The sequence below is a fragment of the Malaclemys terrapin genome, chromosome 2 (assembly GCF_027887155.1).
Source record: "Malaclemys terrapin pileata isolate rMalTer1 chromosome 2, rMalTer1.hap1, whole genome shotgun sequence".
Classification (NCBI taxonomy): Eukaryota; Metazoa; Chordata; order Testudines; family Emydidae; genus Malaclemys; species Malaclemys terrapin.
The window spans coordinates 282806223-282825739 of NC_071506.1; the positions used below are offsets into that span (position 1 = coordinate 282806223).

The window sequence follows — 19517 nt, forward strand, 5'->3', positions numbered from 1 at the left end:
TGTACACACCTGCAGGAGGCCCATGTTCTACACAATCTTAAAAACAATTATTTTTCCTGTCAAATAGAAATTTTCCAAGTGCCACCCTCTTCCCCTTCTTCATTATGCTTAGGCTGTAATCTTGTGCCCTTTGCATTTGACCCATTGACTCCTCCTCCAGCAATATCTTGAATCCACTACCTTTATCTGAAAATGTTAAATGGGAACATGAAGGCATTGTCAAGAAAAAGTTTGACTTCCGCCACACTTTGATATATGAAGAAAAGGTCAAGGTGTGACTTCTGCTGCACTAAGAGAGCTGTTCGTGCACAAAGGTGTCCTTGTTCAGTTAATTGAGGTTTAGATTAAGCTGTACTTGGAAGGCCCATGATCGGCATGGGGGACAACACGCCAGCTTTTCCAGGTGAAAGGAAAAAGTCCCTTCCTGCATTTTGTATTTAGTACTTAGTTACACAATAAAAATATCAGAATCCTGAGTCACAGGTCCTAGTCTCCCTCTCATAATTTTTCAAATGGAAGGCCAAAAGAAACAACTTGTGTTCTAGCTGAACTATGGTATAGTGCTCCTTCCTTGGGCTTCTGGAGAACAGAAGCCTGACTGGTCCACTTTTTTCCATCTGTCCTCCTTATGAGAGGAGACAGACCTCTTACTGATTCACTTTGAATGGGGCTTCTCTCTAGGGTTGCCAACTTTCTAATTGCACAAAACCGAACAACCTAGCCCCACCCCTTCCCTGAGTCCTTGCCCCCCCCACTACATTCCCCCTCCCTCAGTTGCTCACTCTCCCCCACCCTCACTCACTTTCAGTGGGCTGGGTCAAGGGGTTGGGGTGTGGGAGGGGGTGCGGGCTCAGAAATGAGGGGTTATGGATGTGGGAGGGGGCTTCAGGCTGGGGGAGTGAGGGCTCCATCTGGGGGTGCAGGCTCTGGGGTGGGACTAGGGATGAGGGGTTGGGGTGCAGGAGGGGGCTCCAGGGTGGGGCAGAGGGGTTCAGGGTACGGGAGGAGACTCTGGGGTGGGGCGGTGAGGGTACTGTGTGGGGGTGCAGGCTCTGGGGTGGGGCTGAGGATAAGGGGTTTGGGTGCAGGAGGGGACTTAGGGCTGGGGCACAGAGCAAGGACAGGTAGGGACTAGCCTGCCTTAGCTCCCCAGCATCGCCAACCGGACTTTTAACAGCCTAGTCAGTGGTGCTGACCAGAGCCACCAGGGTCCCTTTTCGATCGGGTGTTCCAGTCGAAAACTGGACACCTGGTTACCCTACTTCTTTAAGATAAGATGGTCACCGGCCTGACTAACCAGGTCAGTAATGAAACTCCTATCTCATTTTTGCATGGGACAAGGTGGAAAGGCAGCCCCCTCTTCAGGACTGTTTCCAAAGATACACAAGGCAAGACTAAGATCACGATTCATTATGGAGTCTTCAGATTCCTTGGGCCACATCTTGTGACTTTTGTACATTCTGGCACCTTCCAAAGGCCAATGAGCATGTGCTCCAGCTTAGATATTGGACTTGGGTGTTTCTTGTCTTTAAATAATTTCCCCCCCCCCCCCCCAATGATTCCTGAAGAGCTTGCGCACTCCTTCATATTGTGATTAACTTATGTTGGGGGGGCATCTAGGAAATCATTTGCTTAACTTGTAAGTTATTACTGTTTCAGCCACTCTTGATTTCCTGTGGAATGAGGAAATGAGAGAGACAGAGGGCAGAACTGGATGGTTAAGCTCATATGAGATATATTGCAGGAGCTTGAGAGCACTGAGCTGAGTGAGGTGGCAATGAAGCAACGTGCCTGCGTGTCCTGATACAACATGAAGAATGGACAGCTCTGTTGTTTGTGGAGCGCTGGCAGGGTGTTTGGCTCTGGTGGGCAGCTTGGAGTCAGCAATGCGAGTAAATTGGTGAGAAGATAGGTGTGTAAATGGCCTAGTGTAACTTGTACTAACATGGCATTCAGTAGGGGTGCAAAAGGAGTGTAATTGATGTGCTAAGGGATTAGAGCAGGAACAGAATTAACAAAATAGTTTAGGACAATGCAAGTCCCAAATAAGTTCCACCGTGACCATCTCTAGCCCTCTGAGATCCAAATTTAGTCTTGGTGTAACATCTGCCATTTATTCAATGGGAACTGCTTATACCAAGAACTGAATTTAGTCCCAAAGACTATCAGATCTGCATAAATTATACTAATTTGCAACATCCACTGAACGTCAAACCTGTGCTAGTCCTAGACAACTATTTATTTACTATTTGTATTACCATACTTCCTAGAAGCCAAGTCATAGACCCAGACCTGAACAAACCCAGAACAATAAGATTGGCCCTACCCCAAAGATCTTACCATCTAAATATAAGACCAGAGAGAACAGACAGCGACAGACCGACATGGAAATACAAGGAAGCAATGAGATAGTATTGGTCAGCGTGATGGGCTAGGATCTCAGCACACCGGCAGCCTAGCCGTTCAAGTGTTTTGTAGACATCACAGCAAAGGAGAAGTTTGAGGAGGGTTTGAAGGAGGATCATGAGTTAATTTTGCAAATATTTATGGGGAGTTCCTCCCAAGTGGGAGGGGCAGCACTGAAGAAAGCTCAAAGGTGCTTATTTGAAACAAGTGGGTGATGGAGGTGGGCAGCCTGGGCTGACTGGAGGCAGGAGTTGACATCTTGATAACAAATGGGAGATAAGTCAGGTGGCGATAGACCCTGAAAGGCCTATCACCTATTTGCTGACCAACTTACATTACTACTTATATCACTACTGACTGTGCCCCAGGGTCCCTCCACAAGGGGCTTACCATGGAAGCAGAAGGATTGGAAGAATTTAGGGTGGAGACATTATGACATCATATTCAGGCAAATGTCTTTTCATCAATTAAGTCTCAGTGTAGGTTCATCTTGCCACATCTGTGTAACATTCTGCAACTTTCAATTATCAAATGCTAGTTGCTTCACTGACAAATTTGGCCCAGTTTTTCTAATAATACTGTTGCAATCAGTATATTTACTTAATTACTACATTTCAGACTGGTGTAATTAACTATGCAACCATAAGCCTTAATGGGGTTAATAATTATTAATAATAGCATTCATATTGTGCTTTAACATGTTCAAAGCACTGTACTGACACTAATTAAATATGCCAGGTTCCCAGTAGTTGACAACTCACTGGTTATGCTCTTCTCACTGAAGACAGAATTTTTTTCTAGTTTTGGCTACCCTAATTCTGGTTCTGATCCGTCTCCCATTGAAGTCAAGGGTGACATTCCCCTTTGCCCCTCTGTTTGATTTTCAGTGACCAGGTAAGCTACCCATCTGGTTCTCAGGCCAAACCTCACCACCTAGTTTTCCTACCAGGGCCCCAATCCTGCAAAGACTTCCCCATGTGCTTTAAGCATTGCAGGTAATCACATTGATTTCAGTGGCTGTCTTCAAAGTGCATACAGTTAAGCACATATGTAAGTCCTTGCACTATCAGGAGCCAGCTCTGGAAGGGGCTAAGTGGCTGGAGAGCTGATGTAGGTGAGTGTCATTTACATTACAGAGTCCAGTGCCCGGTATAAAAAAGGAGGAATAGGAAAGATCTGGCTGATGGGACATGCTAGAGTCAGAGTATGCCTACCCTACAAGCATTCCTAGGGCACAGCTGTGGCAGTGCAGGTACACCATTGTAGTGCTGTCGTATAGACACTTGCTCCAGTGACAGGAGGGGGGTTTCTGTCGCTGTAGTAAACCCACCCTCTTGAGAGGCAGTAGCTAGGTTGACCGAAGAATTCTTCTGTCAACTTAATGGTATCTACACCAGGGCTTAGGTTTAACTACATCACTCAGGGGAGAGAATTTTTCACAACCCTGAGGAACATAGCTAGGTTGACCTAAGTTTTAGGTATAGACTAGGCCTCAGCCTGATGGGGGAGACTGGCTGGGCCAGCTCGCACTCTCGAACGATGAGAATTCTCTGGTCCTGATTCCCCACTGCCCTGCACCTTGTGCAATATTTACCCCAGTGCATAGTGTGTGTAAAATGCTACCAAATCAGAATGGTGGCGTTTTTATACTCACTTTGCATGGGGGCAACTACACAAGGGGCTGGGCAGTGGTGAACTGGGCCTGATGGGTGAGTTTTCTTTGTACCCTGGAAAGGGGAGAACTGTGTAGTGGGGGGTTGTTGTTGTTGTTTTCTGCTTGTACTCTGGAGACGGGAAGGGGCTGGCTGGGGGAATCCTCAAACAAGATGAAACCACACATCAAGGGAAGAACAGTATTTGGTTGGTTGGTTTGACCTACCTGCACTACAGGTGAGAGGAAACCCACCTTTCTACCCTTTCCTATAGCTCTGATGGCACTTTAAATGAAGTCCTGCTGCAGATTGTCATCACAGGGTTCTCTTTTTGATTCCCATCAGAAAACTCCACCACTTGCAGGAACAACTACTTGGCCCTAATAATGTCTTTCACTCAGCACTTGAGCATAGTCCCTCACTAGAAGGCCCAGATGATGGCTTACTTAGACTTTGTTTTTTTCCTTCTTTCCTTTTAAGTTCATTTACGGAATCAAATGCCACAGCTTCCCTATCATTACTGAACAGCGCATCATGGTCAAAGATGGGAGGTTGGAAGATCTAATTCTAAGAGAACTAGCACCTGGGATTACCTCTCACAATTGGCAAACAATTTTACCTCTAATTTGTGACTAGACTCAGCTGTTAGATTGTATCCCTTTACAAGAGGGTTTTTTCTTTACATAGTATTGCAAAAGCTGCCTGACACCATGACCTGCTGGTGATTTCAAAGGGGGTAATAAAGTGAAATAAATACCCATTCAACCGCTTTTAGTTATTATGGCCTTGAATCAGTCACTTCATCTCCTTGTGCAATTCAGTTGGAAAGTGAAGTTTAAAAAACAAAAAACCTATCTGGATACCAGATGTTATATCTGAACAAAAGCTATCCTGGGTGGGTACATGTGCAGAAAATGTTTATGGATATTATACTGAATGTAATTAAATGTACCTCTCCATCCTAGTAGGGCTTTTGCAGAGAGTCAGAAAAAGGAGAACTGGGAGCTCTGGTTTGTTTGGTCTTCTGAAGCACCTGGGATAAATTGCATCCTCAGAGGCTATTCAATAAACTAAGTAGAGGCATAGGAGTGAGAAGTAAAGTACTGTCATGGATCAGTCATTGGTTAAAACAAAGTGCCTGAAGTGTGGTTGTGTACTGAACACCACTTGGTCATGTAGTGCTCTCTCTGATCCTTGTTTCCAGCTACTTAATTGCACGGAAAGCAGCTAAAAATACATTAAATACCTTCCTAATAGTCCTTTTCCATTGAAGCAACTGCCCTAGTTGCCAAAGGGATGTTATTCGATTACTAATGGGAGTGGAGGTGGCTCATGTGATCATAAACAAGAGGGAAGTGTCCATAAGATAATGCCCTTTAAGATGTGCTCCTCACTAGGGAGAGACTTTGAGAGTCCCTGGTAAGATCAGTGATAGAAAATGGACCATTTGTTCCTATTCTTTAGCTAGACATTTGCTAGTTTTGAACCAGCAAAGCTCTTAAAGATGTGCTTAACTTTAAGCACATGAGTAGTCCCATCAAAGTCAAAGAGACTTAAAGTTAAGCATGTGTTTTTGCTGGATCAGAGCCTATATGTAGCAGCAGATTTTCTTGTTATTCATTAGGATAAAAATCGATACGGACTATAAACCCTTGTATTTCAGAACATAAGCTGACCCCTTACTGCCCCGGGTTGGGAAGATGCTGCTTCCTTGCAAGGCCCTGATCCGAAGCCCTTTGAAGAGTTTCATTAGTGCACAATTGTCCATTAAGGGACTCACATCCATAGACTCTTTTCAAAGTGTTTAGAGTAGCAGGAAACGAATAGTGCAGCCCAATTGCTGCAAAGGGGAAATGTATTATTGAAACATCTTGTCAGTTTAATACTGAAAAGCTGTAATTGACCGAATGCAACCGAGAAGAGGGAGATGAGAAAACATCGGTGGTGGTTTACTCGTGAGTCATGCTAAGTACTGAGACGCTGCCACTCACATCGTGACTTGTAAAGGGCTACGTGTATGTTAAAACAGAGTGGATGGCAAAGGTGGCTCCTTGCACTGCATCAGGTGTTTCTGCTGTTCATGCAAATGACAGGTCTATACAATTGGAATATGGTCACCTGAGCCTATTTCTCTTGTCGCTTCTTTGGAGGTTATTTTTAGACTCAAACTCTCTGTAGGGCATACATGCCCAGTGCCCTCAGGTACAGTAGAGCTTCTTGAGAAAGTATTACATGAACTGGGCTAGCTGAAAGAGCTTGTGGGTTTTTCTCATAGTTACGTAAGTCTTGAAAACTGAAGCATTTTTGTAATTGGTGGGTGGAAGGCAGTTTCCCATTCTGTTCTCTGTTTCATACCACAGCTGCAAAAAAAAAAAAAAAAAAAAAAAAAAATCTTGGCTTTCTTTAAAAGGGTCTTGTCAATAAATGGAAGCCTCAAGGCTGCAAAACAAATCATGACAAGCATGGAATTCTGCAACTCCACTTCACTTTCTGGAGTGGTTAGGTTGATGGTGACATAGGCAGAAGCAACAAACTCTAGGTCATACCCTGTATCTTCTGAGTTCTCCAGTCTTACTCTACTTCACTGAATCACAGAATCCCACACCTGCTCCTTCTGTTTAATACCAAACAATGAACTGTTAGTAAATGTGACTGAAAAGGCTGAATAATTTAGGGGAAGTGGAGTCTGGTTATCTTGGTGGGAACCTCCCTGATGTGCTGTTAGCAGGTCGGTTTGTCTCGTGTTCACAGGACTCTGTCATCCAAGATGCTCTGTGAGGCTTCTGTTACTCACAAGTCTTCAGTGTCTGGAAGCCCAGATGAAGTTTTCTCAGCAGCAGTCATCCTATTGAAAAGGGAGGAAATCTCACACTGGCTATTTCTTCATCAGATGCCTTCCAATGTCTTTTATTCCTAATCATATTTCTTTCATAAGTAAAACTTTGACTGAAGGAAGGGCCTTCATATCTTTCTCCCTTTCTTAAGATAAGCACGCCAGCTGCCTCATGTAAGAAAGCATCTGTTTTTAGCTTGCCACCCACGGTCAAGCTATCTTGGCTCATGCAACCTCTAATAACATTCTCCTTAATGCCGTGGACAGAAATTATGAAGGCCTGATGGGCATTGCTGAGAGTTTTAGCTCCGTCTTCCCACTTTCCTTGTGTGAGGTGATGGTAGGGTGCCCCAAACTGGCATAGGACGAGGATTCTGATGGATCTGAAATGGAGGATATCCCAAAGGATGTACCTGAGTCATCTCATTTCCCTGATAGAGGACTTTCAGTTCCTATGTAGGAATATCACCAGCATTCTTAGAAGACCTTCACCTCACCAGCTATCTCTGGGGAGCTTGCCTTCATCTTGGCAGAAAAGGACTCTGACTTGATCCCCCACCATGCTCCATCAATGCACTCAGTAACACCCAGGCAATGCCTGAAATTGCATTGCCCTTGCTACCAACTTAGCCAAGTTCTACCACCACTTTGCTGCTAAAGCAAAACTCTGACCTTCAGCCCTAAGGTATATTGAGCAGTGACCTCCCTCCCTTCTGAAGGCATGCCACTCCCAGAAACCTATTGGAAAAGAAATCAGGTCCTTAGCAGAATGACAGGGAGAACTTGTGGTCTCCTCTATGAAAGTGTCTCATAAGTTGTGCCTTGGAACCTTGACCCTTCGTGATCTGATCTCTTATCTCCATGTCTTAGAGCAAAGCTCCCCCCGAATCTATACCTGCAGGACAGCCACTCTCACAGTTGTAAGGAGTACCCTCTGGACATGTTCTTGAACTCCAGTTAAACTGATGGTAAATGTCTTTAGTAAAGTTGGAAATGGAGAACTTTTATTCCAAAATAAGTGTCTACATCCAGATGTGCACTGAAATAACAAAGTATGTGAATTAAAACTGATAGAGGCCTTGTCTTCACTATGGAAAAATAGGTGTATTCTTAACTCCACTTAGCTAACATGAGGTAAAGTCCTAGTGATGACAAGGCTCTTTGTAATTTTCACAGGAGTTAGCAGGTCAAGTTAAAGCCTGTCTGTCTTTATTCCGATCTGCTGACTTGTGTGAGATTTTTCTAATGTAGCCAGGGCCAGATTTATTTCAGTGCAAGGTTTGTGTGTTTTGTGCATCTCCCCCCTCTCCCCCCCGCCCTCCACCCCAAGCACCTCAGAAGCAAAAAACACTGTGCATTGCTACAGGATTCTAAATCTACCCCTCCCTTTCCCAAATTTCCCAGCAGGCTTAATCCAACACCCACTGAATAATACTATGTAAAACCTCCACATGACAAGTTATCTGTGCCTGTAGGATGTGGAAACTTTGTTGGCAAATTTATTTTCATTACCTTTCCCTGGTGTATCCCAAAGGTTGTCCCATTGCTTGTACAAAAACAAAAAAACCCCAGGAGCAACACTTCATCATATTGTCTGTTCTCTTTGCCCCCCCCCTCCCCGATCGCCTTTGTCCAGATGTTAATCAACCCCCTCAAAGAATTCCAATAGATTGGTGAGGCATGATTTCCCTTTACAAAAGCTGTGTTGACTCTTCCCCCACACATTGCTTTTATCTATATTGGGATGGCCAAACTTACTGATCTTCCGAGCCGTATACGATAATCATCAGAAGTTCGAGAGCCGGGGCACATCTTCCGGGGCTTGGGGCTTCAGTCCCACGGGAGGTGCCTGATGGGGCTTGGGGCGTCAGTTCCACTCCTGTTGAAGCTCTGAGACCCCCTTCTACTCCCCGCTGGGCAGAAGCCCCTACCCCACCACCCCACTGCAAGGCAGAGGTCCCGAGCTCCCCCACCACTAGTCAGGTAGGTGGAGAATGTGGGGAGGGTGTGTGGGGCTCTGCAAGCCACACTTTAATGGTAAAAGAGTCACATGTGGTTCGCGAGCTGTGGTTTGGCCACCCCTGATCTATGTATCTAGTAATATTTCTGTTCTTTACTATAGTTTCAATCAATTTGCCTGGATTGCGTCTGGAGTCTTTTTTTTTTTTTAAATTAGTGTCACAGTAGCTATGTGCCAGGCATCTGGTACAGAGGCTGATTTAAGCGATAGGTTACGTACCACAGTTCTGAAATTTCATATCTGAGTTGCTTCAGAACTCTTCGGTTACTACCATGTGATCCTGCTGACTTATTACTGTTTAGTTTATCAATTTGTTCCAAAACCTCCTCTACTGACCTCAATCTAGGACAGTTCTTCAGATTTGTCACCTAAAAAGAATGGCTCAGGTTTGGGAATTTCCATCACATCCTCTGCAGTGAAGATCAATGCATTTAGCTTCTCCACAATGGCCTTGTCTTTCTTGAGTATTCCTTTAGCACCTCGCTCATCCAGTAGCCCAACTGATTGTTGCAGTGTTCCTGCTTCTGATGTACTTAAAAACGTTTCTGCTGTTTAGTTTTTGCGTCTTTTGCTAATTGCTCTTCAAATTCTTTTTTGGTCTGCCTAATTCTACTTTTACACTTGACTTACCAGAGTTTGTTCCTTTCTATTTTCCTCAATAGGATTTTACATCCAATGTTTAAAGGATGCCCTTTTTGTCTCTCTTTTTACTCTGTTTAGCCATGGTGGTGTGTTTTTGTTTGTTTGTTTTGTTTGTTTGTTTGTTTGTTTGTTTGTTTTGGGGGGTTTTTTTGGTCCTTTTTTATTTGGGGTATACTTTTAATTTGACCCTCTATGGTGTTTTTTAAAACATTTCCATACAGCTTGCAGGGATTTCACTCTTGTAACTGTTCCTTTTAAACTTCTGTTTAACTAGCCTAATGTTTTGTAGTTTTCTTTTTTGAAGTTAAATGCTAGTGTGGTGGGTTTCTTTGGTGTTTTCTTCCTTATAAGGATGTTAAATTTAATTACATTATGGTCACTATTACTGAGTGGTTCAGCTCTAGTCACCTCTTGGACCAGATCCTGTGTGCCACTTAAGACTAAATCAAGAATTGCCTCTCCCCTTCTGGGTTCCAGCACTAGCTTGCTGCTCTAAGAAGCAGTCATTTATGGTGTCTAGAAATTTTATCTCTGCATCCCGATGTGAGGTGACATGTACCGTCAATATGGGGATAGCAAGGGTGGAGCACTGCCTGCTGCCAGAAGTAACCAGCTGCCAGCGTCCACCCTGAGCCATCTCCTCCTCCACCAGTGGTGTATCAGCAGTCCTGTGTACTGGGACAGCTACCTCAGCTGTCTCCACATGGACACTGTCGAGGAATTGCTCGTGGATACGGATGCTCCTCAACCTAGCCACCTCCTTCTGTAGCTCTCCCACCTGCTGCCTGAGAGATTCCACCAGCAGGCACCTTTCACATTGGATGGTCCCCCCAGCCTGGATATCAGTAAGTGGAAATTGCAAGTTACAGTCTTTGCAAAACCACACCAGGATCTGGGTAGAGGCATCCATGCTTAGGCACTCTGTCTGGCTACAGGCACAGGTGGAGGAGACAGTAGCAGTGCTGGCACAGGTGTTGCGGGTCTTCCTAACCATCGTAAGCCTCCCTCTGTCAACCTCCCGTCTGCAGCCCCCTGTCAGCTGAAAGGGTTGTTTAAGCAAACAGTTAGAATGTAGTTGCTTTATAGGTATTACGGGGAATCAAGAGAAAACAGATGGAACCGGCAAGGGACCCTCGCCCCCTTCCTGCTCCCTTCCAAACTCCCTTGCGAAACTCCCTGTTAGCAGCCCCTGTTCGCAAAGCAGGACCAGATTCAAGACCTAAGGAGGACCAGATTCAAGATGGAGACCGTGAAGTCGATACTAGCGGCGATTTGCCAGGGAGATTAGCTTTCATCAGTCAACTCGAGGGAGGCTTTCCTTCATGTGCCACTTCACTAGGTGCACAATGATAGTCAGTCAATGGGACATGGTAATAAGAGGGTACAAAATACATAGGAATGAGAGTAGATCGTGCTGGTAGGGGAGTGGCACTGTATGTGAAAGAAAGCAGAGAGTCAAATATAATAAAAATCTTAAGTTAAACTGTACCATAGAATCTCTATGGATAGAAATTCCATGCTTGAATAATAAGAGTATAGCATTAGGAATATACTACTGACCACCTGACCAGGATGGTGATGGTGACTGTGAAATTCTCAAAAAAATTAGAGTGGCTACAAAAACAACACACATGCATGAAAACCCAATAATAAATAATAATGGGGGATTTCAAATCCTCCCCTGTCCTAGTGGATGAGAAAGCCGGAGTGCATAAACCTCTCCTCCTGCACCTTCTGGCAGGGGAACAGAGTGGAAGGGACACAGCCTTGGTCTCCTCTTTAGACCTTTCTCCACCATCCAGGGGTGTGGGCTGCACTGTGGTAACTCCAGTCAGGAGAGACACAGCCTCTTACCCCCCCCCCCTTTTTAGGGTGACCAATATGTCCAAATTAGACCAAATGTTATCCACATTACTAATTAACCTTCTGCCTATCGCAGTAGGTGCTGGATTCCACTACCCTGCCAGTAGCTACCTGAGGCAGAACAAAACCAAGGGGGTGTCTGAAAGGTGGGGGGTAGTCTTTCATCAGCCATCCAGGCAGCTTTGATTCTGTCCCCTACAGCTACAGACAGGCAATGACCCACGCCAAGGACCTGTGGCTCTGGCCCTGAGAGAGCATTTGAAAATTATTATTTCCTGTTCATTGTAGCATTCGCCCTTTTTGCAAATGTCGATTCCTCCTCTGCCGCCCCATCCCTGTATTTCCAAGGGGGGAGCATAGAGTCCGTTTGGATGATGACTGTTTCGTTAACAACGACTCACATTTCTTTTAGGGCCTGATTTTTTTTCAGAAGTGCTGAACCCCCACAAACCCTGGCTGAAGTCAGTGGCTCTCCTGTGAACCTCAGTCCTTTTTGTCTTTGGAGGCATGAAATATATTGTGTCTGCTCCTCATTGGAACAACATCCAGTTTACACCGCCTGAGGATCTGGCCTATTCTTTCTTTTGGCCCAGCCTCTTCAATTAGTGTCCCACACAATTCTCTGTTTGCTAGTTCATTGCCCCTGCAGAAGAAGCACAAAACATGGGGCTATTGTAGGGTCTGCAAAACTGGTAGTTTGTGTATGTTGTTTAATTCTTGGCAGTAATGTATGCAATGTATCCGATCAGGGGTTCTGAAACTTCAGTGCACTGCGACCCCCTTCTGACAATAAAAATTATTACATGACCCCAGGAGGGGGGACCAAAGCCTGAGCCTGCCCCAGTCTCACCGCCCCAGGTTGGGGGTGGGGGGAGGCCTGTAACCTGAGTTCCACCACTCATGGCCAAAGCCGAAGCCCTTGGGCATTGGCCTCAGCCCCGGGCCCCAGCAAGTCTAAACCAGCCCTGGTGACCCCATTAAAACAGGGTCGCAACCCACTTTGGAGTCCCGACCCCCAGTTTGAGAACCACTGTATTGGGTTATAATACATTTTTGACAGGTCAGAAATTGAGTTTTAGGACTTGACATTGACTCTTTAAAGTATTTACCTCCTACATTTGTGTGTGTGTATTTCTGCTCTCAGGGCAATGTCTGCTGTGTGGCTACACGTTGGACAATGTGGCAATCAGATTGGCGAGGAGTGGTGGCAGAGCCTAACCAGGGAGAATGTGCCGCATGCAGAGGCTGATCGGTATGGTAACTCTGCAGTTCTACGGAGGGAACCAGTTTTAAGCTACTCATGAGCCTACGCCTGCTAGTACTTGGAGTCAAATGGGTTAAGTGATCCATCCCTGCTCTTAACAGAGGGCAATCGTAGGAGTTCTTCTGCAGTCTCTGTGCAGCTGGCAGTCCCATCATAAGGCCTCATGCGGCCTTGCGGAGTGCTCCTAGCTTTATATTTCTGATAACAATAAGATCGTTGTTCCAGTTCACTTTCCACAGACCATTTTAAACACAAGCACGCTGCAAGATGGGGCAGAGGGATTAATGCTGTTGATCAAAACCTTCCCTTGCTGGCCTCCGATCAAAGGCAGGCATTCCCTCTGCCAGCATGTTTGAGCCAAGGGAAGGGTATGTAAAACTCTGGGTTTAGAGTCTAAAATTCCAATATAGATATGAACAAATGTAACTGTTTCTACCCTTGAAACTGCCCTGAGAATACCCCTGGAACTGCACTGAGCACTCCTGGGGGAATTCTGCGCCACTGCACCTGTGCAGAATTTATGTCTCCCGCAGATTTCTTTGCTTCCCTGCAGAAAAATGACTTTCTCATGGGGAAGCAAAGGGGAGCCACAAGAGCAGTCATGCGACCCTCCCCAGCAGTATGTTTTGGGTGCCCAGAGAAGCTGGCAGAGAGGTGAATCACTGTGGGGCCGGGGGTGGGACTGGGGAAGACCCAGCTGGTGGCTCCTACCCTGCGCCAGGCACAGCTGCTAGTCCCAGCTGGGCTGGGGAGGACGGGACTTCCTCTTCCCCTGCACAGCATCCAGGACTGTGTCAGACCCACCCCCAGACTTCTCCCCCAGCAGCAGGAAGCTCTGCAAACTCCCCCCCCCCCCAGCTTCCTGCACCCATCACTCCTCAGCTGCCGGGGGAGGGATCCCTGTACAGGGAGCTGTTTCCCCCCATGCATCCAGACCCCCTCAGACCCTTCCACCGAGCCTCACCCCCCTGCACTCAGAACCCCCATTCCCAAGGAGCCTCACTCCCCCTACACCTCAACCACCCCGACAAGCCACCCTCACCCAGATCTTCACCCCACTGAGCCCCAGTCCCTCAGCATCTGGACTCCCCCTGAGCCCCCCACACCCAGACCCCCCTGCCGAGTTCTATCTACCTCACACCCAGACACACACACACCCCGCTGAACCCCAACCACCTTCACTTGGACCTCTGCAGAGTCCCCTTGCACCCAGAACCCCCCAACAAGGCCCTGTGCATCCAGATACCCCCGCACCCAGATCCCCCACTGAGCTGCCCGCACCCAGATTGCCCCACACAAAACACTCTCAACCCACACCTGGATCCCCCTCACTAAGCCCCTCCACACTTGGATCCTGCCTTGCTGAGCCTGCCTGCCCATACCTGGTGCACCTGGCACAGGGGCAGGCCCTGGGGTGTTTCTGGGGCAGGCCCAGTCCTTGTGCTGCGTCAGGGTTGGGTGCAGCCTCACCGCTGAGTCCGTGTCCCAGGGCGGGAGCTGCAGAGTGATCTCACACCTCAGTGCAGCCAGTGGCCGGTGCTCCCCAATGCCATGCTGGAGCCTCCACATTTATTTAACAAATAAACTGCAGAATTTTAAATTTTTTGGTGCAGAATGCCCTCAGGAGTAACTGAGAAGTAACAGCTGCCTAGAAAAGAGAGCTGGAGAAGATCTAGTAGGTCATCCAGCCCATCTTCCCAGGGCAGGGCAGGACTGTTCCCTGAGTTCCGGAAGGATTTGCTGTGGGGATCAGAGTTGTTGGGAGCCCCCTTTGCAGTGTATTTACCCAGTCGCCTTCAGGAATGGATGCTCTTGAACTCCTGTGCTGAGTACCCTGCTAGGTGGAGTCTGGATCAGGCTTCAGGAAAGAGGGCTTCCCATACACACAGCTCGTGTCCTTTTCAGATATCCATTCTGCTCCCCCGATGGAAAGCTAAGTGCTATCTGCGTGGACAGTGAACCCAAAGTGGTGAGGAAGCTGCAGAAACAAGTCAAGAGCGGGTAGGAGAACAGGGGCTTGTCTCATTGGTTTGAAACCCAGGCTGAATGCACAGCGCACAGCTGCCTTTCCTGCCCCCCCTTTAGGATTATGTGTGCCTGGTGGGAGCACAGAGGTTGCAAAGAGCTGGGTTGCATCTTCCAGCCACACACACACACACACACACACACGCCCCTTGTAGATCCCTGGGGCAAGGAGCCAAGGGGAGTCTAGGCCTCTGTTTGCTTCCCCCTGCCTCCCAAGAGAATCTTCTGGAATTCCCCTTGTCAAGTTGGAAAAACTGCTCAAGAGTCGTGTGTGAAATGCTCAGTGTGACTGTCCTCTGCACAGACTAGCTCCTAACTCCTCTTTCAGGGAGAACAATCTTATCGTGGGGAAGCGAGGAAGAGGCAACAACTGGGCTTATGGTGAGTGTCCATCTTTCAGTGCCCCCTAGATGAACTGTTCTGGGTGTGGACGATGTCCATCAAGGTTTGAAAAAAAATATGTATTTGCAGTGCAGCGCTTAGCCACCTGCTCCCTGCGGAAAGGCAGCTCCTCCCTCACACCTGCGGCTGCGATGTACGTGCGCCATTGTGCTCTGCTGGAAGCAATGGCAAGGAAAGTTACGCCTCTCTCGTTATCGCTCAACAGACTCGGCTGCTGGTGTGCAGAGACCACAGCCTATCAGTGTTGTCTCATTGCTTCCTTGTACTCCCATGTCATCTGTCTGTGTCGATCTCTTGTCTTGTACTTCAGTTGTGAGCTCCTTTTGTCAGTGACTGTCTTCTTGTTCTGTTTGTATGGTGCCTACCACAATGGGGTCTTGGTCCATGGCTGGAGCTCCTACATGTTATGATGATAAGACTGTAAAAGCCTCACTGCTACTGCTAGCTAATGGAAATTCTCCTTTAGCTCTCTGATAAAATGACAATCATCCCACATCCTCCATCAGCAAAACAAGACGGGTGAGATCCTCAACCAGTATCAGTTAGCACTGCTCCAGTGATGTCTATTACTAAGATGTCTCTCTCCCTAGTCTTGTATTATCCAGTGTGTAGCACTGTTTGGCTTTAATAATGTCACAGATCCACAGGGCCCAGTCTAGGCCCCAGCCTGTCCCCAGTCCCTTGGGAGTGACCCCTCTTGTGTGCTGAGCCCCAAGGACCTACACAGTTCCACAGGGCAGGCCTGTGACCTCCAGGACTCCAAAACTGGGCCTTCAAGTGCCAACCAACCATCCCCCTTTCCATGGCTCCCTCCAGCAAAGCCAGACTCCAACAGTGGGCTTGTCCTGTACCCCTTCCATGCTCCCAGTAAGTATTTGCGGGGACACCAGGCAGCCTCTTCAGAACCAGGTCACGCTGTATTAGTCCCCTGGCCTACAGGCTCTGAAAGTCCTTAGGTCAGCCTAGAGAAGCGAAGGCTAAGGCAGCATCAGGCTCTTCCAGGCAAGCTGCTGCAGAATCCATTTTTGCCCTCTTTCTCTCTGTTTTGTCTCTGTTTCCTGCTGTGCACGCGGTATTTCTGTGAGCTCAGCTCTTTACGCAGTCACCTGACACTGTTTTCTCCCTTTGTTCTCCCACTTGGGGGGCAGGGGGGCTTTGCTCTGCTTCCTGGGGGGATGGGCAGGGGGAGACTCTGCTTCTGCTTGGCCGTGGTCACTACATGTGATTGTCCTGGCTCTTGGGGTTTCCATTCCCTCTTTGGATCCTCCATTCACCTGTGCCCATTTTGTTCAGTTTATTATGACTCTAGTTTCCAACCAGGCTGCTGGGTCAACACTTCATCCCTTCCCTTTGCACTCAGCGCATGGCAATGCAAAGCCCAGAGGGAAACTGAGGCACACCTAGGCATCAAAAATATTCCCACCATGCCCCCATCCATCACAAACAGTAATAAAAAGGCCCTTTTCGGCCCACAGACAAAGCAGCCCTTCCTCTACCTCCTTGGAGGTTGCTTCTCCTCTCTTGCCCACAATACACAGAGCCTCCCCCCCCTTTTTTTAATTGCAAGCCTCCGTATTGGGCTTTCATCTCCACCTACAGATCTGCGGTTAAAGCTAGCCCCTTCCCTGCTCATGTCCCAGTATCCTGGCAGCCCTGTGTTTTGGGAGGGATGGTCTTCCGTTCTGTCCCTGGAGCTGCATGGCCACGGTAGAGCAGATGCTCTTGATGCGTGCACACAGGATCTGGATTCGCCACGCTAGGAGGTAGCTGGAGCTGAGCCTCCTGAACGTGTGGAAATAAATTAGGGTGACCAGATGTCCCAATTTTATAGGGACAGTCCCGATTTTTGGGTCTTTTTCTTATATAGGTTTCTATTACCCCCCCGGTCCCAGATTTGCTGTCTGGTCCCCCTAAAATAAATCCATCTGCTCACACTGAGTGTTGCTTGGTGCATGCCAATAGGGGTGGGAGGCCAGGGTGGCTTTAGGCTCCCCTGATCCAGGTGCCAGTGCACCCGTGTGTGTAAACTCCTGGTGTAAACCAGAGAAACCTGAAGTGGTGTGTATGCGCTGTCTGGCCTTCACTCATCCTGCATTGGAAACAGCCGTTGCTCTGCTGAGATTAGTTTAGACCCAGTGACATGCAGAAGGATTCAGATGCAGACGATATGCCCTCAATGCAGAGATGAATGAGGTGTTGAATCCTAAAAAAAACCCTTAAGTCGTGTGACCCTGCAGCATGGATCTGTCTGAGTGCCGATGGCTGAGATGAGCTCACCTTGGCCTCTAAATGGTTTAATGTTGACAGGATACCACGGTCTGCACTCAGCCAGTGAGAAGAACCTCCTAGAAAGGACGATGGAGAGTCTGCGGAAGGAGGTCGAGCGCAGAGACTGTTACTGTGGGACGGTGCTTTTCCATAGCTTCAGTGGTGGTACAGGAGCTGGTGTGTAGGGACTTTGCCCTTGCAATTGGTTTTATGTGGCAGGTGCTCGGATACTTCATGGATGGAGGGCTAGGTAGATGTTGTGATGGGAAAACAAGAGAATTTATATTTTTTCAGGAGGTTCCCCCCAGGTTATTTCACATTTCCCTCCATGTGCACCATACAAACTTCCTTCCAACCAGAAGCCTGCTTTCCACAGGTGCAATCCGGGGGAGATGGCAGGTAACTGTGAAGCAAATTTAGCTAGATTACATTTGCCATCACATTTTTCACTGTTACTCTTGTGATGTTTCATTGTTACTTGCAGTGTATTTGGTACTCTGTACCTTTCATGAAAGTGGTTTTCCAAAGGACTCTGCCATACAAAGCAAACCCACCCACCCCCACTATAAGCTGATGCTGCATACGTGTACCTAAGGTGGTAGAAGAAAAATGGTATTAATTAGAATGAATAACTGGAGAAATATTAGGTAAACCCTAACAATTAGGCAAGCACTCATGGGGGCAGAGTTAAGGTTGTACATGTAACTGTCACTTCCTGGATGTTGAGTGTTTAACAGGCAATGTTAACATTTTTAACATAGTTTATTGATGGAATTTCTAAGTTTTTTTTTATTTACAGAAAAAGGATAGGGAAAAAAACTATAATATGGAGATATTTGGTTAGGCCATTCTGATGGTTTCTATCTCCTTATGAAGCATTTGCAAGAGGTGCAGTGAAGAAGGCAGGAACTCCGATAGAGCCTGCCTCATTTGCTGAGGGCTTTCACAACATTTTTTTTTTCTCTGCACAGCTCAGTGAGTTTGACATTTGTGCGCAGCTTAATCTGCCTCTGTGAGATCAGCTAGAGGATGTTTCAAGAATTTTTTCTAATGAGGAAAGTATATTTTTCCCCACTCTCCTCTCACTCAAAAGTGGCCCGACGAGTATTGGTCAAACTTGCCAGAAAAATTCACTGCCAGGAAGAGAACAATCCTGGAAGATTTCAGCAGGAAAGGTGCAAGTTCCTGAAAGTTCTATTTATACACACACCCACAACTGAAAACAGGGGGTTAGAATGGAAATGCTTATGCCACCTTAACTATAATAGTTGCTACTATTCTAATATACAATCAGCTCTTAACTAGCACCATGCATTGAGCACCTCCTTGTGGCCACCTGTGGGTATTATTATTGCACATAGAGACCCCAATCCGAATCTGGGCCTGCTGGGCTAGGCACTGACCCCAAACAGCTTACAGTCCAAACAGACAAGGCAAAGGAAGGGTGGGCAGGGAAACTGAGGCACAGAGCTGAATTGACTGGCTTGGGATTACACAGTGGGTTAGTGGCTGAGCTGGGACTAGCATCCAGGGCTCCTGGCTCCCAGTTCCCATTGGAACACACTGCCTCTCAGGCACGTATGGATGAGACCAGTATCGTGATTGCTAGAGCTCTCTGCCCTAGGCCAGGCCGATCACGTTTATGAACAGGTTTGGGGGCTTTTTTCCACGTAGGCCTCGGTTCCCAGCTGTGTGAAGCGATCCGAGACGAGTACTCCCTGGGTCAGATCCTGACGGTGACGGTAGCCCCGCACCAGGCTGGCGAGAGCCCTCTGCAGCACTACAACTCCTTGCTGTGCCTTTCGTGGCTCCAGCGGTACGTTCCTGGGGGCCGTGGGAGTTGGGCTGTCACAATAGGTCAGCAGCAAATGGTGGTGCTACGAGCCGGACCGCTGATCACCGTTCACTAGGGTGGTTCCCGCAATGTGGAGCAAAATCCCGCTCTCTGCTCCCAAAGAGCTCGCTGTCTGAGAAATACAGAATACAAGACCTATTGCCTAGTAGGCAACTATGGAATAACCTACACTAAGTTACCCTGCTTTTCCTGGCAGGCGCTCTTGATGACTGGCTGTCACGGCTGGGCAGTCTGATCTGGGGGTGGAGCAGCCGGCAGGCTGGGTCTGCATACCAGGAGATCAGAGT

The 19517-nt window shown here is 47.5% G+C and overlaps 1 protein-coding gene across 1 annotated transcript in view; it reads left to right on the plus strand.

The window, feature by feature from the left end:
- The window catches only part of LOC128831347 (tubulin delta chain-like), a 45973-nt gene that overhangs the window by 17942 nt on the left and 8514 nt on the right, over nucleotides 1-19517 (plus strand). The window contains exons 2-6 of the mRNA XM_054017658.1: nucleotides 12561-12668; nucleotides 14586-14681; nucleotides 15010-15086; nucleotides 17415-17552; nucleotides 19050-19191. Coding sequence (XP_053873633.1) covers nucleotides 12565-12668; nucleotides 14586-14681; nucleotides 15010-15086; nucleotides 17415-17552; nucleotides 19050-19191 — 557 coding nt within the window. The 5' untranslated portion in view covers nucleotides 12561-12564. The remainder of the gene's footprint in view (nucleotides 1-12560; nucleotides 12669-14585; nucleotides 14682-15009; nucleotides 15087-17414; nucleotides 17553-19049; nucleotides 19192-19517) is intronic.